General features: G+C 41.4%; 1 protein-coding gene across 7 annotated transcripts in view; it reads right to left on the minus strand.

Moving 5' to 3' along the window:
- Window positions 1-2,535: 2,535 nt before the first annotated feature.
- The window catches only part of ATP11B (ATPase phospholipid transporting 11B (putative)), a 192,847-nt gene continuing 174,117 nt past the window's right edge, over window positions 2,536-21,265 (minus strand). For 2 of the 7 annotated variants that reach the window (XM_077290434.1, XM_077290440.1), the window contains 2 exons: window positions 21,068-21,233; window positions 6,180-8,175 (listed from right to left, as the gene is read on the minus strand). In XM_077290434.1, the coding sequence (XP_077146549.1) occupies window positions 7,957-8,175; window positions 21,068-21,233 (385 nt within the window). In that variant the 3' untranslated portion in view covers window positions 6,180-7,956. Of the gene's footprint in view, window positions 2,769-6,179; window positions 8,176-11,044; window positions 11,163-19,864; window positions 19,951-21,067; window positions 21,234-21,265 lie in introns of those variants that run through there. The other 5 variants (XM_077290436.1, XM_077290437.1, XM_077290435.1 and 2 more) reach the window with 5 other exon arrangements.

Here is a 21,265-nt window from a genome sequence, read left to right on the forward strand (position 1 = left end):
TCTCCAATCACTAAATGCCCTTTTGGCCTGCATCTGGCCTTACACATCGAGGTTACTGTTTCTGTGCAGTTTGGACTAGCGCAGTAGACTGATTTTCAATAGAGAGGCATTCAGTAAAAACCTAGAACTTGCAATATACTTTTAATACGTGAACCTATTGTACATGTAAATGTAGACATCTGGGGTCTCAATAGGGAAATCTTGGATGGGCACTGCAGAACATATTGTGAAAAAAGCCTGTTAATTGCTAAATCTAATATTAATGCAAAAAAAACTATAAAAAAATACAACAAAGAACTGTTAAATAGCACCACATAAAACAAAAAAAAACCCTACCTGGTTTTCCTTTGATATGCAGCTGTAAAATATTCCAATCAGCCATTTCTAAATTACCATGGTCTAGCAGATGACCTGATGAGGACAGGCAGTAGTGACGACGACCACTACAGTGTCCATAGATATTCTCAGACCCTGACAGGCTTTTAAGTCTGATCACAACAGCAAATGTGCTTTGCTACAGTGTAATGCAAGGTACACACAAAAACAAAATGACAACGCTGATTTCATTCATTATTATTTGATTTTAAAGGGGTTATATTGCTTATTTTTCCCTATGCAGCTAAGAACTTACATTCAGGAAGTTGCCAACTAGCTACCTGTGCTGCCCAGCGGTCATGGAGCTCCTGCCAGCGATTCTGTGGCTTCCACAGAGGTCACATTTACAGAGCACTGTGGCAAGCTGGCTGTCAACTGAGCAGAGCGGAAGAGCTGCTCTGTTAGAACGGCACAGCGCAGAACAGGCAGCTAGCTAGCAATTACCTGCCTGTAAGTTCTAGGCCCCAATGAGCAAAAAGTCCCAGATTACCCTTGAAATATCATAATTATGTGAGAATTTCTTTGCACTTGTAATTTGGGCAGTATAATCAGTGCACAGTTAGCTTTATAATGCCACGTGCAAAACTGCTTAATGATTTATAAAAAAAAAAAACTGTCCACAATACACGATGGACAGGCTTCAAAAGTAACATTTAGTAAGAGAACAGAACAGGGTCCTGTCCACATTTTAAGTACATTAGGGCGCTGTCATACTGATGTAATAAAGCCACATTTTGTCTTTTACAGCTTCTAGGCAAACTGTGGTTCTGCTAAACTAAAACTGTGAGCACTACTTGGGTCTAGATGCAGATTACCCTCAGGAGATATGGGGGTAATATCAGCACAAAGTCCATCTCGGCTTGATCATGTCTATGTGAAACTATCTTCATTACATATAGAGAGACAATAAGTCAGACAGATTGAGGGAAAATTACTTTTTTGTGTGTGTTGCTTAAAATAAAAAGTTTGTCAGAAAAAGAACTGGCACTATACAACCACCTTAAAGGGCACCTGTCACCTCGTTTTTTCAGTATGAGATAAAAATACTGTTAAATAGGGCCTGAGCTGTGCATTACAACAGTGTATTTTGTGGACCCCGATTCCCCACCTATGCTGCCAAAATACGTTACCAAAGTAGCCATTTTCGCCTGTCAATCAGGCTGGTCTGGTCAAAAGGGCGTGGTATCTTCCCCCAGATCTTGCTTAGTTTTCCGTTGGTGGCGTAGTGGTTTGCGCATGCCCAAGGTCCCGAATCCACTGCACAGGGGAGTTAAAAGAGCACGATGTGCACTATTTCATTGGTGATCGGTGGGGGCGGCCATCTTCCTTTGGCCACGCGTGCGCAGAAGCGGCGCTCTGCTGGCCGCGGCTTCAGGAAAATGGCCGCGGGATGCCGCGCGTGCGCAGATGGAGATCACGGCGGCCATTTTCCTGAAGCAGAGTTCGCATCTCGGCTTCAGGAAAATGGCCGCCGCGATCACCATCTGCGCACGCGCGGCATCCCGCGGCCATTTTCCTGAAGCCGCGGCCAGCAGAGCGCCGCTTCTGCGCACGCGCGGCCAAAGGAAGATGGCCGCCCCCACCGATCACCAATGAAATAGTGCACATCGTGCTCTTTTAACTCCCCTGTGCAGTGGATTCGGGACCTTGGGCATGCGCACACCACTACGCCACCAACGGAAAACTAAGCAAGATCTGGGGGAAGACACCACGCCCTTTTGACCAGACCAGCCTGATTGACAGGCGAAAACGGCTACTTTGGTAACGTATTTTGGCAGCATAGGTGGGGAATCGGGGTCCACAAAATACACTGTTGTAATGCACAGCTCAGGCCCTATTGAACAGTATTTTTATCTCATACTGAAAAAACGGGGTGACAGGTGCCCTTTAATGAATTTTGGGCTGTGGAATAACAGTACATTTGGCTTTAAAAATAAAGTAACAACGATTTCAGAAAACCTAGGTCAATAAATATGCCTGCATACAGCATGGCCACAGATATTGCACATAAATGATATGATAGCTCACCACGTAGAAATATAACACAAAAATAGTCTTCTTGATCAGATGGAAACATGTTGCTGTGGATAGATTGTTGAATGCCTGAAATTAGCAATATATGGCTCTCTCTTCATCAAAGTGCAAAAGATATACATAAATGGAAACCCCTATTCCGAGGTCACAAGCACTAATGGTGTTCCTTATAATAGAGGTACGTGGTATTTCATATTTGCTCATAGTTCAGTTGTAATAAATATAAGGCGGGTATTTACAGGACTGGCAAGACATTAATACCAATAAGATCTGCCCTTTAGCATGTAGTCGAATCCACGGCCGAAAGAGTCAAGATGCTTCTGTCATTTGAATAGTAGGGATCCAATTCACTCCAAGATCTAAAGCAACAAAAAGAAACAAATGGGCAATCTAGAAACCTGTGAATTAAAATCAATTTATTTGTCGTCTTCTTCTTTGGAGAAGGACTCTTTGAATTAAGTGCTGGAAAACTTTTGAACCATATAAATATTATTCTAATAAGGAAACATAAATCAAGGCTATATTACAGTGAATATACACAGTTTAGCATTTTTTTTTATAATCTGGTAGAGAATAGCCAAACTTTAAACATTCAATGTTTTCTACAGAAAAGCACAACTTCAGTTTCTAAAAAGAAAAAGTTGAGCAACTTTGTAAGTGTATAGCTGCATATGCTATTCGTCTAGCATTGCTTTTGCATTTCAGCCTGTATTACGATCTATAGTTCTGTCTGCAGAGCTAGCTCTATGTGATCACTGCATTATCTGAGCCAGGAATGATAATGATGCCAGCTTATAGTTCTGATTAGCAGAGTTGTGGGACCTACTGTATATACGACTATCAGAACTAGAGAAACGCTGACAATGCAGTGCGTAAAAAGGAGCTCAAGCTTGTAAGTTCTTAAGACATTGTTGTGACATCATCTCTACCCATTAGACAAAACAGGCTTCCATACATTTCGCTATCCGCAGAGTGGAGCTGTAAGGGGTTAAACACTAGGTTAGGCTAAAAAAAGTCATAAGGAGGCCTCCATGTTCTATACCTAAAGAAAAGGTCTATGGAGTCAATTTAGATTTCTGTATCAGAACAACTTGTTAGTGCCAGGTGTTCTAATGCACTGACAACCAAATGGAATAGTAAAGGACAACTGTAATGCATGGAAAAAGTCCACTTAGAGGTGTAGGTTCTGATCCCAGAAATAGCCTCCTCTTTTGTATAGTCTCAAAAAGGTTAATGCAAGCACTGAAAATGAGAAGACACATGTGGTGTGAACCAGCGTGGAGAATACAGACTCATCCAGCTCGAATTTAAAGAGGACCTGTCACTTGCCCATAAAAATGTACATTTTCTTTCTTTTTTTAACATGGTCTACAATTGTTTTATTCCTGTGCAGTCTTCTTTTTGTGTCCTGTATGTTAAACTCACCCTGATAATAGGGAGTAGTGATGGGTGAAGTATGCTCGTTCCCCCAGTTTTCCGAGCATGCTCGGGTGGTGTCCGAGTATTTTGGGCGTGCTTGGAGATTATGTTTGTGTCCCCGCAGCTGCATGATTTGCGGCTGTTAGACAACCTGAATACATGCAGGGATTGCCTGTTTGTTAGGGAATGCTCACATGTATTCAGGCTGTTCTAGTAGCCGCAAATCATGCAGCTGCGGGGACTCAAACAATCTCCGAGCATGCCCAAGATACTCGGAGAACACCCGAGCATGCTCGGAAAACTCGAGTAACAAGTATACTCGCTCATCACTAATAGGGAGCCATCAGAAAGAAGATTTGCATAAAAGGAAGAGGATGACAAACAAACAAAAAAAAAACCACTGCAACTGACCGTGGCATGTAGGCCAGGTAAAAAAATAAAACAATTACGGTAAGTGACAAGTTCTTTTTAAAACATCAGAGTAAGGCTGGTTTCACATTTGCGTGTGCGAAGCGTTTGATCTGCCTACATCCACAAGCATACATATATTTAACATGGTGTACGCATGGACATGCGTTTGCATGCACTCGCCTGCAGATGCGTATGCATGAGTCTTTTCGTGGTGTGTGGCGGGGCTCAGCGCGAATGCATCATGTTGCATTCTTGGAGGCGTCAAAAAGCCATCAAATATGCGCAGGCATGCGCATGAGTGCGTTAAAAAACGCATTACTGTCTATGGGAACGCATGTGTACGCATGTCCTTGTGTAAGCATGTGTTCGATACGCTTGCATACTTCGGACTGAACATGTCCAGGAACTGCTTTGAGACACGCCCTCCTGGAAATATCAAAAACATGCGCATAAAAACGCAGGCAAAAAACACATACAAACGCATGCACCATCAGAGTTATTTTTGCAGTCATGTGTAAGCTGATGAGGATAAAAAAAGCTGCGTAAACATGCGTTTGCAGATGATGCGCTGTGCACATATACGCAAATGTGAACTTAGCCTTAGATATTTTTAAGTTTTGCTACCAGCCAGTATGTTCAATGGAATGAAACAGCAGACTGGAGAAAAGCACAATCCTCCCCATTTTTGTATGGGGCAAGTGTTCCGATAAAAATCATAAACCAGAACAGCTGAATGTCTAGAGTAGAATTCTTCTAACAAATAAAAGGGTTGGTAGGATGTTCTCTCTCGTTTCAGTTTCTACACATCGTATTCTGTAAGTGGACTGTTTATAAAGCACTAGAATTGTCCTTTAAAAACAGGCTGGAATCCATGCAACCAAAGAGAAAGTTACCCCTCCATTGCATACTATATAACAGATCATTTGTGGATGGAAGGTAGAAATGTGGCAGCTGCTCCAGTTCCAAGTAGTGTTTTATACTAGATTTAACCTTATTATGTGGCATGCAATAAAAGAATTTGACCAATATCAGACAGGAAAAAATTGGTATAAATTACTTGAACCCCATCATTAATTATAGCAGGAGATTCCCAACACCAATTCTGCAAAAGCAAGCAGTGCAAATTAAAGATCAAATTGATTCATTCACGTGGCTGAAAAAGCACACATGCCGTTTTGAGCCAAGGTCAGGAATAGTTATAAAGGGAATGGGAAGCAATGTATATAAAGGACAGACTTCTCTTTCTGCTTCCGCTCTTGGCATTGGCTCAAAAATCTATTCCATACTGCACGTATATTTCCAGCCTATACACCCTAAATCAATCAGCCCCCTAGATAATTGAGTCTTAGTCGCACATCACTCTATAAAAGAATGATCCCAGTAAAATCTCAGCCTGTGAAAGCCATGCAGCTATTTGACATTCTTTGCGCTGCTATTTTAGACAGGTGGACCCAAGACTGTAGTGTAAAGACACTATTCAGAAAATAGTTTCCAGTTTTGATGATCCATTTCAATTTAAAGCTACAGTACCCACAAAGTAGTTATGAAACGCCAGTCTGCTTAAGACAAATTTTATACAGAAAGAGCAGCAGGGCCAAATATTTATTATGGAATTGTAGTTACTTTTACTACAAATTCTTTTGTTTAGGTTTGTCTATATCCATATAGTCTTTTTATACCAAGCCCTATTCTGTATATTAGATTAAGGATTACCAATGTACCACTGGGGTGCCTGCAGTGAAGAATCAAGCCAAATTTGAAGTGTTATCACAGGAGAAGGCAAATGAGCTCAGAATAACAACTCTGTGGGAACCATAGTTAAAGATGTGGAAAACTTCATCAGAGAGAATCAGAAGCCACAGGTGAAAGATTGAGATGTTGCAAGCAAATGTAGACAAACCACCAGAAACCGCTTTTCCATTTGGCCAAACAAAACAGCATTTGCGACTTTTTAAAGATGAATTTATTTATGAAAATGGAGATATTGGATAAGAATACTAAAAAATTACACTTTGTTTTTAACATGTTCTTTATAAATATTTCTTCTTGCTGATGCTGAGCTAAACAATCATGTAAAATAAAAATATGCATTTTATAACTTGTCATGTTCTAAATATAAAACAAACAAAAAAAGACATTTGCATATTGCTTATTGGAAACATACAATCGACATAAAATTACATGATAGTGCTGTCTACACACGGGCTGAACATAGAAACTTAAAACTGATGTCACCTACTAACCCCGCTAAAAATGGTCTTCATGTCATTAAAGAAGTATTACCAGCAACATTTTCATCCTCTTAATATATTGCAGCCATCATATTGTATAGCACTGTGTACTTACAATTTCTCATTTTACCTTTCTACCCAGCTAATTCTTCTCTTTTCTATTAGGTCTATGACATCACGTGATTAAAAACAAACTATCTGAATCCTTCAAAGTGCTATGTATAAACAGGAGGTCAAGTTTCTCTTCTCATCAGTCACTGCAAAAGTCCCTGGCGGGGAGGGGAACGATAAATGTAAGGACAAGAGACTTGCTGTTTCTACATAGAGCAAAGAGAATAATTAGCTAGGTAGAAAGGAAAAATGGGCAATTGTAAGTACACAGTGTCATCTAATGTGATGATTGTAATGTATTAAAAGGATAAACGCTTTGGTGGGAGACAGTGCTTCTTTAAGAACCCATCGGGGTTCCACTTGCAAGTGTAGCTTGATTTGTTGCTAAGGGCAACAAGACCATTAACTTGTTCACCATCTCAATAAGGTAAGGGCAGCATTATAGGCTGTGTTCACACAGATTTCAGCAAAAATTGAGCATAAGAGAGGTGAAATCCATAGTCTATGCATGGCAATGGGATTTCCACAACTCTGTTCACAGGACACTAAAAAATTTCCATGCGGAGTTCCGACTGCAGATTTTTTTCTTTGTTTCTCAGAGACTCTTAAGTCAGAAATGCAGAGAATTAACTATTTCAGTGATAACAGGATTAATCCGCAGCAGATCTGAGACAAAAATCCAATGGTCAGCCTCAAAGTTGGGCCATTGTAATACATGTCAGACATTAAGCCGTGTGAACATAGCCTTACTGTATGCATGTGCTGACACCATCCCCGGGGCACATATATTGAGCAAAGTGCATTATATGGCAACACTGACTAAATGAACTATAGTATAGCCCCACAGTAACTTACAATGTGAAGGTCACTTACCGTAAAGGATCTAACCAATATTTTCTTGAATTACAAACATCATATTTAAGCAGTGAATGAGATGTGGACTATACACAAAGAAGGTTGATACACAAAAGACTGTTCATAATATGTCATTCCAGCTACCAATCATATGCTAGTCTATGTATTTTGCGCTTTTTGAACAAATCAAAACAAGATCTTTTCATATTAACAGAAGATATACTGTAAATCTTTGTGTGTATCAATAGCCAAAGCCACGAATGTTCCATTAAGAATCCCAGGAATGAGAAACAAACAGAGATGTTGCCCATTGCAGAAATATGCCAAGGTGCCAGCAAAACAGAAAGAAAAGGTCAGACAATGAAAGACACACAGCACAGATGTCTTATATATAAAAATGTACAGAAGACATCAGAAATTAAATAAGAGTAAGAACAGTCCATCAACTCATGTTGCTCCACCTCGCTATCAACACCTCAGAGCATTGTATTTCTCATTACACCCCCAAGAGAGAGTTCCCTCAGTCATCTAAAGCTGCAGGTTCATCAGTTTCCAGTTTATAGGAGAAGCGTTGGCAGCAAAGGCTATTTAGAGAGGTTCCACACCTGGTGACCCGTGGCACAGTGCATCGCCCCATCACTCCGTCCAGCAGTCTTCTAAAAGACACGCACGCCGTCTCCCCGCCTGTGTAGCAGCACATTGAGTCCAAGCAGCTGATACCTGATCCTGTCTCAGTAAGCTGAGGAGGAGATAGAAATGTGACAGCAGTGGGCCATTACAAGTGTTCTTATACTGGTAGCAGCTAGAGAAACATTTAAGAAATCGTGTGTCTAAGGGAAACAACAAGATGTTCAAAATTCGAGCTTCAGAACACGAACAGGTTAGCATCACATTGGCATAGTTAATACTGACGTAAATGCCTACGAGGAAAATATACTTTTAGATAAGTTTTACATGTTGCAAAGAACACACACAAGGGGAAAATAAAACAAGCATACAATTAGAGCACCAGCAACCATGCTGCCAGGCAAGGGGTCATTCACTAGTCAGCTGAGGGGACAAGGCGCCAAAACCGTTTAAAGATATCATCTTATTTTAGAAAGTCGCGACTAAGCAAATTCACAGGAAATGTCAATGAGTCTGCGGGCTTCACTAGACTAAACGGTCTTAGGGTACCGTCACACAGTGCCATTTTCATCGCTACGACGGCACGATTCGTGACGTTGCAGCGTCGTATAAGTATCGCTCCAGCGTCGTATACTGCGGTCACACGTTGCAATACACGGCGCTGGAGCGATAATTTCATGACGTATTTGCGATGTAGAAGCCGTTGGTTACTGTGCGCACATCGTATACAACCTGTGTCACACAATGCAATCATGCCGCCACAGCGGGACACTAGACGACGAAAGAAAGTTTCAAACGATCTGCTACGACGTACGATTCTCAGCGGGGATCCGGATCGCAGTAGCGTGTCAGACACAGCGATATCGTAAATGCATCGCTGGAACGTCACGAATCGTGCCGTCGTAGCGATCAAAATTTCACTGTGTGACGGTACCCTTAGACATTTTATACAATGCAAAATCCTGATCACCATAAGCCAAGCACCACATGACCTGGGATGTAACCTTGTGTGTTGGCATTTAGTAGGTACACAATATAGAGAACGTTCATACATAAACCTGAACACTTTACAGCAATGAGACCATCCCTTCCTTAGTATCAACAAAACCATATCCAGAAGACATCAAAGTCAAATCTGAGCAAAACTGGGAATATTCATTGATCAGCCAAAGATCATTCCATTAGGCTAAATGTGTTCATGAAAAAAAAAATAATAATTACATAAAACTTCAATTCAACCATTACTGGGAACCTTTTTGAATGAAGACTTCTCATACCTCCTCAGTAAAAAGAATTCCCTTGCTTCATGATTTCACCTTTTTCCCTCCATTTCATAGCCGTTTCTTACATTGTATATATATATTAATGTTCATGTAGAGGTTGTATACACGTATAAAGTCAGACGAATCTGACAGATGATGGAGGGGCAGAGAAGGAGTTGGCATTGTAAATATAAACGTTTGATAATATTATTCTCTGGCAGATTTGCTCTTATCCAACATGCAAGTATATAAAAGCTCAGATGAGCATGTGTGCGTAATGGGTGTTCAGGAGATTAGGAGATATGGCGGTTGTCCATACAAGACTATTATATATGGCCAACTTAAAGGGAATCTGTCAGCAGGTATTTGCTACCCCATCTGAGAGCAACATAATGTAGGAAAAGAGAAGCTGAATCCAACGATGTATCACTTAGATTAGTGGGTGCAGTTATTCTGACAAAGGTTTTTAGATTTAGCAATGCAGCAGAGCTGAGGAAGCTAACCCTGCCCACACCAGGCTCTGTATATAGAATGTTCATAGACAGTGAGGTGCCTATTACAGGAGGGGACATGTCAGACTAGCATGCAGGAGCTGCTGTGTCTCAGCAATGATAAGCTCCTGGTGCTACAACAATCATTGCAAGCAAGAAAACCATGGAGCTTGATAAGAGGCATTACTGAAATTGGAGATTTAAACCCTACCTCATGCGGTCTTCAGATGACGTACCTGCTGACAGATTCCCTTTAAAAGAGTCAACCAGAACTCACATTGTGAGGACATATCCGTAGGATAAGTTGTCTACATAAGACTGGTACCTGCTCCAGCAACGGCCCAAAGTTATGTACAGAGCTGAACACCGTAGTTCCACACATTGATTTGTGGCCGCTGCCAGGTAATGTACTTTATCTCCCAAATACTTGGAAAGGAAATATGGTGCCCCAGCACTCAGTAGTGACCAGTTAATAATGTACAGCACTGCAATATTCAGCTCTGTAAGCTGCTTAATGTACCTGACCTCTGCTGGAGCAGATATCTGCTGATCGGTGGGGCTGCAGGGTGTCGGGCTCCCATCAGTCTCATATTGATGACCTATACTTCCTACCTAACTTCATGAAATGTTAGACAGCTAGTTGTAAGCCAACTTCTGTTGTAAAGCAGCTGTGCTGAAGTAATGATCCGAGGGATAAAAATAATGACATCAATTGATAGTAATTGTGGCTTTATAAGGGACGAGCCAACAATCTGTGCACTGTATATACACATGCTACATAAACGTATCCACAATGTCATCTAACAGGAAACTACACACTCCTTTGTGTACTCTCTAGATGGTAGCTGGAGACTTACTGCAATAACGCGAATGATACTGTACAGGCTGTGGGGTTGGTGACATTTTTAGACAACTTTAGAAAATGTTAGAAAATATCTTAAAACAATCCACAAAACCCCCATAAATAACCAACAGCATACAATACATTTCAGTATTTACAGAGAAAACTGTTAGTCCGTCATGCTGTCTAGATGTTAAAGCACACAATGTGGTTAGGGTGCACAAGTCCACCAATGAATGAATTCACAAATATGGAAACAATGTTCTCTATAATGACTAGATGTGGCTGGAACACAATGTTTCTATCATGACAAATGCATGCCAGCACTGAATCAAGTGCATGTCACACAGGACCACGGGTGGCTAGAGATCACAGTTGGAGTACTACCTAGTCTGCTCAAGTGCTGGTTTGATGCATCAGCTAGCAATTGCCTATTGTCCGACTCTCTGTGCTGGTTTTCAGCAAAGTCAAATGCTGAGCTGACTGAACCCTTATCCTCTTCCATCTAAAGGGACAGAAAAGTAACATTCTGGTAAAATGACTGCTGTAATGCTTTAGATTCTTATTACACAGCTTAAAATGGATACAACAGTGTAAATTAAATCGTTCACTTAAGTACAAACACAAGCAGAGTTCAGTTTCTAACTGGATGACATGTTTAAAAAACAAAGGGAAAAAAAGGGGAAATGGAGAAAGGGTACACACATCCACAGGTAAAAATAAGAGAACACACGAATCTACAACTCAGTAAGGCCTAAATATCAGTGATCGTGTGTGATAGAAAAAGATAAAAGACTACAAATGACATTAACTATTGCCAGATAAGTAAGGTGACATGGAAACAAGACTATGATTGCAGGAGTGCATAGTGTCATCTATTACAAGTAGGACAGAAGTACAACGAACAGTATCCGGAATGTTCATGCATTACACAGAGGACCAAATTACGCCAATGGGCATCTTGTAATGATGAAGTCCCCATGGTGGGGCTGTAGGACAATCAAACATAGGCTACAAAGTGCCCCACAGAAATCACTGGGGTTTTGGCAGCCGGGCATTCTTTGATCAGCATATTTTTAGTGACCCGTCAAATGAAAAGGGATAAGAAGTGGACAACATATTTTAGTTGGATAAGGTGCTTGAAGGAATAAGAAAAGCTCTAAAGCACCACTCGGGCGTTTTTTTGCAGCACTAGAGTGGTGCTTCTAATGTAAAGTCCCTGTACCTAGTCTGATACTAACTCCTGTATCAGCGCTGCTCCTGCCGGTCAGTTTCCTGTCCTGTCCGTTTTGTGATGTTACGGATCGCTCCAGTGTTTGCTGCAGTGAGTCGGAGGTCACAACTCAATGCAGGTCTAATAGAGCCTTGTTCTGGCTCGCAGACTTACACTGAGAGCTTGTAACATAGATTCGGACTTCCGGCCAGTCAAAAGCTGTGGTCACAGGATGGCGCCATGGGACAGAAGAAGCACCGAAAAAAGGTGAAACCAGCGCTGGGCAGTAGGTAGAGACCTTAGTTTAGTAGCAACACCCAGATCTAACAAAAAAAAAAAAAACACTGCTGGAGCGGTGCTTTAAAAGGTTTTTGTCACTTTATCTGACAGCAACATGATGATGTAGGTGTGTCACGTACTGAGCTGCTTGCCGTAGTTTTGATAATTTCCTGATGGTAAAAAAATAATATTGTCTGGCTGTCAAGTCCAAAACAAGTTCTCTGCAGCCTACCCCTGCCCCGATCCCGTTCACGGTCAGGTCTCAACTTATGTACATACTGATGAAAAGACATGTCAGTCACTAAAGTGGATTGATACTTATGGTAAAGAACATGGCTGTCTGAAAAGTGCAAGATTTTTTCCAGGTACCTCCCATTTTTTCTTTTCATATGTTTAGCACAGTGTATGGTTTTAATTATTCTAAATAAATAACTTGAATTTTTTTATCCTTTGGGGCTGAATTTTCTTATTGGTGTTATTTTTGCATTTGCAGTTGGGGATACGGCCATGTTATATCTGTGCACCGTCCATGGAAGTCTCGTAAGCATTTGCTTTTACATTACGATGGCTTTTTTCTTTTTTCCACTAAAGTGGTGCACCTTACTCCAGAAATGTACACCAGGCACATCATTTCTGACGGCGGCGTACGTGGTGTGTCAGACGCACCTGATTCATTATGCTGCGCATGCCACGTCATGAATCAGGACAGTGTATTCCAGTGAACGCTTCACTAAGGCCTCTTCCACACTTCCGTCTTTTCTCTCCCGTTGAAATCCGTCGATTTTTGAAAAAAACAGGATCCTGCTAATTTTTCTGCAGGATCCTGTATTTTCTCATAGACTTGTACTAGCGACGGATTGTGACGGATGGCCATCCGTTTCATCCGTGATGCACTGGATCCGTCGGTAAATTGCTGTCCATCGGGCAGAGAAACCATTCAGAGGAACGTTTTTTTCTGCACGTCGGAAAATCGCTCAGCAACAGGCCCTGCGCTGCCCGTCGTTGGCTATAATGGAAGCCTATGGACGCAGGATCCGTAGCTGACCGTCAAAAACAGGAATCCAGCGACTTATCCAGTTTTTGAATTCTGAGCATGTGTGGAAGGGGAATCAATCAATCTCTCTCTATAATTTTAGACATTCAAATTCAGGCAGCGCCTAATTCGATGCATCTGTCAGGAAACTGGATGCGTTGCAGCCGTTTTTCACTATTTTTAAGACATCCGTTGATACGTCGCATCGATGAATTTTGACGGCCGCCTGCCGACGGAAGTGTGAAAGAAGCCTAAGACTGGCATGCACTACGCCAGTCTTCATGCATCTCTCCCTGAATGTCTGATTCATGCTGCCCATAGTCCGGACAGCAGGAATCAGGTGTTAGGTTCCCTTTAAAGTGAAGAGCACTTTTATTTGTCTGTGATGGAAAACCTTCACTGCAATAGATAATATTGAACTCTGCTCATTTTTATTGCCAATTAATGACCCTATAGTTTTGTAGTGTTTTTGTTTGTATCCAAAACCATTAATAGGGGTGACCACATTAATGTGGATTATTTGACCAGTTTAGAATTTGTAACGGGTGTCAATACGAGCTTAAACATGGGCAGAACATTTCTAGGTCCCTTGGGTACCTCATTAATCCAGCCATTATTATCAGTGAGCATACACTGACAACTAGATCACCGGCAAGGACAGCAAAATAAGCTTTCCGGTGAACAGATTAAACCAAATTATGGGGAATATTGCTAGTCACATTACATTTTTTATTTGATCCCCACTTGAACATAAAGTGCTGCACTAAAGTTGATTTGAAAAAATGCAGAGTAAAAGGTCAGCTAAATATCAAGTAAAGCTTATGCTATTCACAAATATTTAGTGCCTAGCACAGGTTATGGATTTATTCTGGAATAATACACTAACATAAGGGGGAACTTTAAATCCAACATCTCCCTCCTGCAAAACCAGAGCTGTCAATCAAGAGGGGGCAAAGATAAATGCAAATCAAGTAGGTGGGAAGGTGCACTCAACTATTTGGCCATGCCAATCGGGAATCAAGCGCCTGTGACTCCCTTTTTAAGAGGGACTGTCCATACAGCATGATTGTTCAAACCAAGTACCGGCGCTCTGTGCTGCATCACATGGCCAGACATTTAACTACACTTTCCTACCTGCTCGGTTTCTATCTCCACCCTTATTCCTGGGTCTAGCAAGCCAGAGCTGTCAATCATAGAAGAAGGGAGGAAGGTGGAGATAGAGGAAAACCAAGCAGGTGGGAAGGTGCAAGTAAATGATTGGCTCAGCAATGAGGCATCAGGCGCCTGTACTTGGTGTGAACAGTAGTCTTCTGTGCCGACAGAGTCCCTTTAAAGTGATGAAGAACAGAAGCACTCCATTAGCGACTGTGTATATTACGTCTGACTAAAGAAATGCTGCTCAATGATGGGTATTAGGACCTTATAAGAATTGAACACCTTTCTAGTGGCATAAGGTAAATTTAATAGTCTGATACAATTGGAATCTCTAAACTAACAAACTCTCCAAGACCTAAATGCAGCTGTGTACTTTGTCAGAGGGCAGAGAGATTATTTAGACAGAAGGATTTCTTCCAGTCTTACTCTGCATTTCGCTACAACGCCGCGAGTGAAAACCTGTCTGAAAAGAGAGCTCTTATTTTCCAGATGGATTCGTGTTGTCATTTCCATTTTCTAATAGCCAAGTAAATGGCTGTATTGCAGAACATTGTAAACCTCGCAATGGAGCTACTGAGCGCTGCAGAGCAGCATCACTGTGTGCTCACTGTTGTAATACAGAAACATGTATACATGTACAGATGTATACACACGAGCATAAAGCCTGCAACAGTTCACATCCTTTCAGAAAGATAGACATGGACAGAGTGGCCACAGTATCAATCAAGAGGAACATGTGACTTCCTACCCCTGAATCTAATCCTTTTATGCTCACTGCTGAGAAGTGGACAGTTTCAGGAGGATATTATGGTTTTGGCAGCTGAAATCTTAAAGGGAATCTATCAGTTGATTCATGTCACCAAACCATAGAGCGCACAAATCAAAGCTGCCTGCACGGTTCCAGCCAGGCTTGCTCTTCCCTGAAATGTTTCAGAGTTTGAGAGAAAACAGTTTAAAGATCCACCAAGAGAAGCAAAGGGAGAAACGAGACGAGTCCTGTATCCCCCGACCAGTTTCTCCCTGCTCCACTCCTTGTGAATGACAGGTGTCTCACCTGGAGATATGCTGGGAAAAACCAGCCAGTGGTGAATCAGACTCATGTCTTCTCTGGCCGTGGTCCCCGGCCAGAACTTCTAACAATATTTTCTTTTCAGCATTTTAGAGAAAGGCATACCTGGCTGCAGTTGGTAACCAGGCTTTGATTCATGCTGCCCATGGTTTAGGCACCATAAATCCAGTGACCGTGAAAGGAGTTGGCCATCTATAACTGGAGGTAAAACCTCAGAAGGACCCTCAGGCTTGCATTTTCATGTTAAGTTTTGCTAAAAATAAAATAAAAAAATTATTTAAAAGGGATTTTGCCACAAACCAAATTTGCGACAGTGGCATGGTTACCCAGTACAATACAATTATTATTATCAGCATTTCTATGTTCTCATGTAATCTCTACATTTCTGGGTTTCCCAGTAATTGTGAGTGGGATTTTATGTGGCGAGATTCTGCTTTCCTACCAATTTCCAGCTGTGCGTCATGTGGGCAATGACACTACTGCTACAGCACATGAGCAATAACAGCATCATGGCAAAACTAGGAGGAAAACTCCGATTTACTAAGCAAAACTATTACATGGGTCACCAGTAAGCGAGTGCCAGACTTACTCAGTGTAACAATACTTTAAAAAATATAATGCAGCTGAGTAGTCTCAGGCAGGTCTCCGGTGGCTTCTCCACACATTGAGCCTTCTGACTTGTCGGGAGAGACCTGTCCGACAACTGGAGCAGGGCAGAGAGAAGCAGCGGGGACCGCTCTCATATTAGGGGACACAGTCGGCTTTACAACATATGTTTTTTTTCTGACATGCCACAGCTTTTCAGAGTAAGCTTACACAGCTGGAATAGTGAAGCCAAGGTCTCGATTCATGCCGACTGAGGGTCGGGCAGCATGAATCTGATGACAAGTTCCCTTTAAACAGTGACAATTACTAGATCGCCTCTGTACACCAGTACAATAAATTGAAACAAAGCCATAAAGAGCCAACTACAAGGTAGACTTTCAACAGATATATTGTATTAAGTGTTTGAAAAAATAAGCTAAATTAATAGAACCAAAAAGAAACATATATATATAAAACTGGATTTTCAGTCCAGTGGAGACTGTCCTATCAGTGACTGATGGCTATCGTTGAATGTGAATGCAAACTTCTACACTCCCTGACAGAAGTTATGTCGCTTATCCACGTTATGTAAATAAAAGCTTATAACCTGACGTTAAATTCATCCATTGGTTATATAAATTATTATTTTGAAAGCTGAAACCCTCTGAAATGTGGTTTAGGTTAAGAAAATAAATTGGCATCAATGCAGAAATATTGATCAGTTAATGGACACAGAATGGTCAGATTTTGGAAAGACAAAAGTTGTATCGCCTGGTCATATAATGCACCCAATCCTAGTTTATATCCTCACCTGTGCTCAGTAAATGATCGGATAATTAGTGTGTGTGTATAAAAAGAAACCCAGCACCCCAGACCTTCAAATGAACTGCAACTTGAGCTCTGACAACATGCCAAAAATCCACCCTGTGACCAAAGCCTGGATTATCAAGAGGCTGAAGACCAGATACACTGCAGAGGTGGCTGGCACATTTAATGTGTCTCGGCGTCAAGTACAAAGAATTAAAAAAAGATTTTGAAGAGACTGGAGATGTGTTTGACAAGCCCAGGTCCGGCAGACCCCGCAAGACAGCTGCTCAAGAGGAACGTTTGTTGATTAGAAAATCCAAAGCAAGCCCCTCTCCCACTGCAGCAGAGGTCCAACAGGCCTGGTCAGCTCAGTCCCTGTGTCAACTAGAACAGTTTGTAGGATCCGGTCTCGAAATGGGCTCCTTGGTTGAATCAGTGCCCAGAAGCCAGCACTAAACAAAAGGCAAATAAAAAACCGTGTGGCATTTGCAAAATCCCACAGCCTGCTAAACAGATGGACGCTGGAAAAGTGGCAGAAGGTGGATTTCTCTGATGAATCTTCAGTAGAATTACACCACAGCCGCTGCAAATACTGCAGGAGACCTACTGGAGCCCGTATGGATCCAAAATACACCCAGAAACGTTACATTTGGTGGTGGAAAGATCATGGTCTGGAGTTACATTCAGTACGGGGGTGTGCGAAACATGTGGAAGGCAATATCAATAGCCTAAAATATCAAGAAGGATTAGCTACCTCTTATATTCCAAATCATAAAAGGGGTCAAATTGTGCAGCAGGATGGTGCTCCATCTCATACATCCATCTCTACAACCAAGTTCCTGCAGGCAAAAAAGATCAAGGTGCTCAAGGACTGGCCAGCCCAGTCACCAGACATGAACATCATGGAGCATGTTTGAGGTAGGATGAAAGAGGAAGCTTGGAAGACAAAACCAAAGAATCTAGATGAACTCTGGGAGGCATGTAAGACTGAATTCTATGCTATTCCTGATGACTTCATTAATAAATTGTATGAATCATTGTTGAACCGCATGGATGCAGTCTTCAAGCTCATAGAAGTCACACAATATTAAATATGACTGTAATAGCACCACAACTTCATTCACCAATGTTATGCAACATATATTTGTATTTTAAGGTAATTAATTGTTTGAATATCACATTACCTTTCTGTGAGCGACAAAACTTTTGTCTTGCCAAAATCTGACCATTCTGTGTCCATTAACTGATCAATATTTCTGCATTGATGCAATTTATTTTCTTAACCTAAACCACATTTCAGAAGGTTTCAGCTTTCAAAAGAATAATTTATACAACCAATGGATGAATGTAACGTCAGGATATAAGCTTTTATTTACATAACATGGATAAGCGACATAACTTCTGTCAGGGAGTGTACATAGAAAGCTGTCATTCACAGATAGGACCACCCACTGGATCAAAAATCTCAGATAAAGCAGAGGTATAAATGATTAAAACACATGATGTAGTGAATCTTTTCTTCTAAAATGATATATAAACCTGCTCTGCTCCTGCTTCCGTAGTATATTGTGCCTGCAGATTGCTGCATTTTCACGGTGACAGGTTTCTTTTTAAGTGCTTAATAAAAATTAAAAATAGACTAAAAACTAGTTTAAAGGACACCTAACAGGAGATACATGCTGCCCAAATTGGCCAGTGGTTGATACATGCTGCCCACGGTTTGGGCAGCATGTATCACCTGTCAGGTATAGTCCTCTTCCTCTCTGAAGAGACAATTTGCATCATCTCCAATCAAATCCCTGCCGACAGCGCTCAGACAGTCCATGCACTAATTAGCTGCAGAGATCTAAATCTCACTGACTCACACCTGACTGTCCCTACTGATAAGTGACTAGTGTAATTCTAGGAGCTGCACCTTCTCACAGATAAAAGCCGACAGGTATGAGGATGGAGACAGGTTGATGCACCAGAGAACCGTAATTGTAGGTCACTGATCTATCACCGGCAACCATTAGACAAAAGCACTTTGCTGCGACTCTACCCAAAGAATGAAGCATCATGGGAAATCTAAACTGCAATCGGGGAACCATTTCGAAGAGGAACAAGATATGATAACGGCAAAATGGATCATGAAATAACAGGTGTGCACAAGGCACACATAAAAACCTCAACAGGAGGAAAATAAACTCCACTATACTGGAAAAAACACAGAAAAACAGGCAAAGGTGCTTACCTGTCTAGGCCTCAAAACAAATGCACTATCATGGTGCAGAGGGCCCAAGTAAAGATGGTGACCCCGCCTCATCCGCTGCCCCCGTTGTGCGGTGCTTTCACTGCTTGCGTCGGTACGTCACAACGACGCAATTCGTCGTGCGTCGTACGACGCTAGTGTGAAAGTAGCCTTAGTAAAAGCTTGTGCTGCACTACAAAAAATAAAATCGCGAGAGAGTAATGACATCTTGATGGTGTTGGTTCCCATGTATTGTATTGGTGTACAGAGGCATAATAATGACAAGTTCATCCTCACCAAATACTACTTTTTAAAGGGAAATTTAAGGTAATTTAGTCACACATGGTAGATTTCTCACAGAGACACCTAAGTGTGAGAAAACACGGTCAAAGTATTTTTATTGGTTTAAAAAAAAAAAATAAAACAAGCAATATTAAAAAAAAGAAAACTGGTTTCCAAGCACATCGTTCTGCTGTTTGCAGCCTGTAATCATCTAGCATGCTCTATATATAGTAGGAGGTTTAATTGTATGGTTCTCTTTCCACAAGAAGCAGTCAAACCATGCTGAGGGACATAACAAAACAAGAGCACAGTGGGTCTGTTATCAGAGTGTCATGCTAGGGATCGTAATGCACCACACATGCACTCCTATGGCAGGCACCGTGACCTGCTAAAATAAGGGGGGAAAAAAAGCTAAAAGCGCAAAATGAACAGCTGGCAGCTCTGGCTGCTAACATAATCATACCCATGCCTCGCGCCATCTAAGTGCTGGTTAGTTGAGCCTCAACATGCAAAAAAATAAAAAAGTGGATGAGGAGCCTCCCCTCCTACTCTACCTAATTTTGCTCAGCTGATTCCTTGCCCGTGACAGAGGCTGCAGGGCGATGAATTCGTCACTTAACGTAACTCTGTTGGGATACATCTACAGGTGGACAGAAAAGGTATGTAACACAGCACGTCAGTAAGGAAAAAGTCATTCTGAAACATGGAAGAGGAATTGCGTTAAATGGAAAAGTCATCATTACACAGAAAATAACACAAACATACCAGCTCCTGCCTACAGGAAATACAACAGCAAGCTTGTCACTCTGTGATCCAACGCAACCCAATGTACCACATAGAGAAACATAAAAGAAGAGATTCCCAGGTAATCCAGTGCTTCCGATCAGTTGAAACCTTTCTAAACTGTTTCTCTAAGACTTGCAGAAAACGAAAACCAGCCCATGTGTATACATAGAAAAATGACACTTGTACACTTAAAACGTTTATTCGGTTTAATTACCAACACTTATAGGGTCGTTATGAACTAAAATCAATGCGAAATGAACACGTAACAGACTGTGAATACAAATTGGAAACTGATTTCAGGTCATGCTGGACATTCACATTTACAGGCATCGGTATAAGAAGCTTCGCTAGCTAAATGCTGGGGAATAAAACCCAGCAGGATGCAGCTCTACCAAGACAGAGCTCATTGTCTATCACTATCAAGCTGCCCAATTATAGTGCAATTACAATATAAAAATATGGAAGTCAATTTGTAACCGGAGCAAACTCAGGCACTTACAGAAGTATATGGTTAATTTAGCAGTAGCAGCAAATGTGGACACTTAGGCCTTGTTTCCATTTATCCAGTCTCTCTGCTTTTTTTGATTGGTACCTCAGTTGTTGGGCTGGACTTGTCAAAGAGTAGGATCTAAAAATGCTCAGTGTTGCATTGTTTGGGGGGAATGATGTGGAAATGGTTATAATAAAGGCAGACGACAATGGATGCAGTTTTGACATAAGCTGTGATCAGTGGAGGCACAGGAAAACTGATCCTGACGAAACTGATAAGTGGAAACGGGGCCTTACAAATTATTCGACTATATTTATTCCTATGCACAATCTCTACCCATTTTGGTACTGACATTTTTTTGGATAATCTCTGTACACGATATATTATGGATTCAGATCTGCAATAGAAGTGTTAACACTAACATCCATTAATAAAACCTCTCTGAAAAGAAAGTCTGATGGCCATGTACAGCTCTCGATACCTGTGCCTTCTCTGTACTTGTAGGATAAAGGTGTCTAAAGACCACTTTCTTTAGGACGTCAAGAAACAAACAAGCTGTGGTGATGATGATAATGGCAAACCACGCAGACCCACTGGAAAGCAGCTGGACAAATACAAAGTACATGTCTTGGGTGTGTAAAAATGGCCTGCGGAGAGAAAAAAAGGGAACATATTACGG

Source organism: Ranitomeya variabilis, chromosome 2 (assembly GCF_051348905.1).
Source record: "Ranitomeya variabilis isolate aRanVar5 chromosome 2, aRanVar5.hap1, whole genome shotgun sequence".
Taxonomy (NCBI): Eukaryota; Metazoa; Chordata; class Amphibia; order Anura; family Dendrobatidae; genus Ranitomeya; species Ranitomeya variabilis.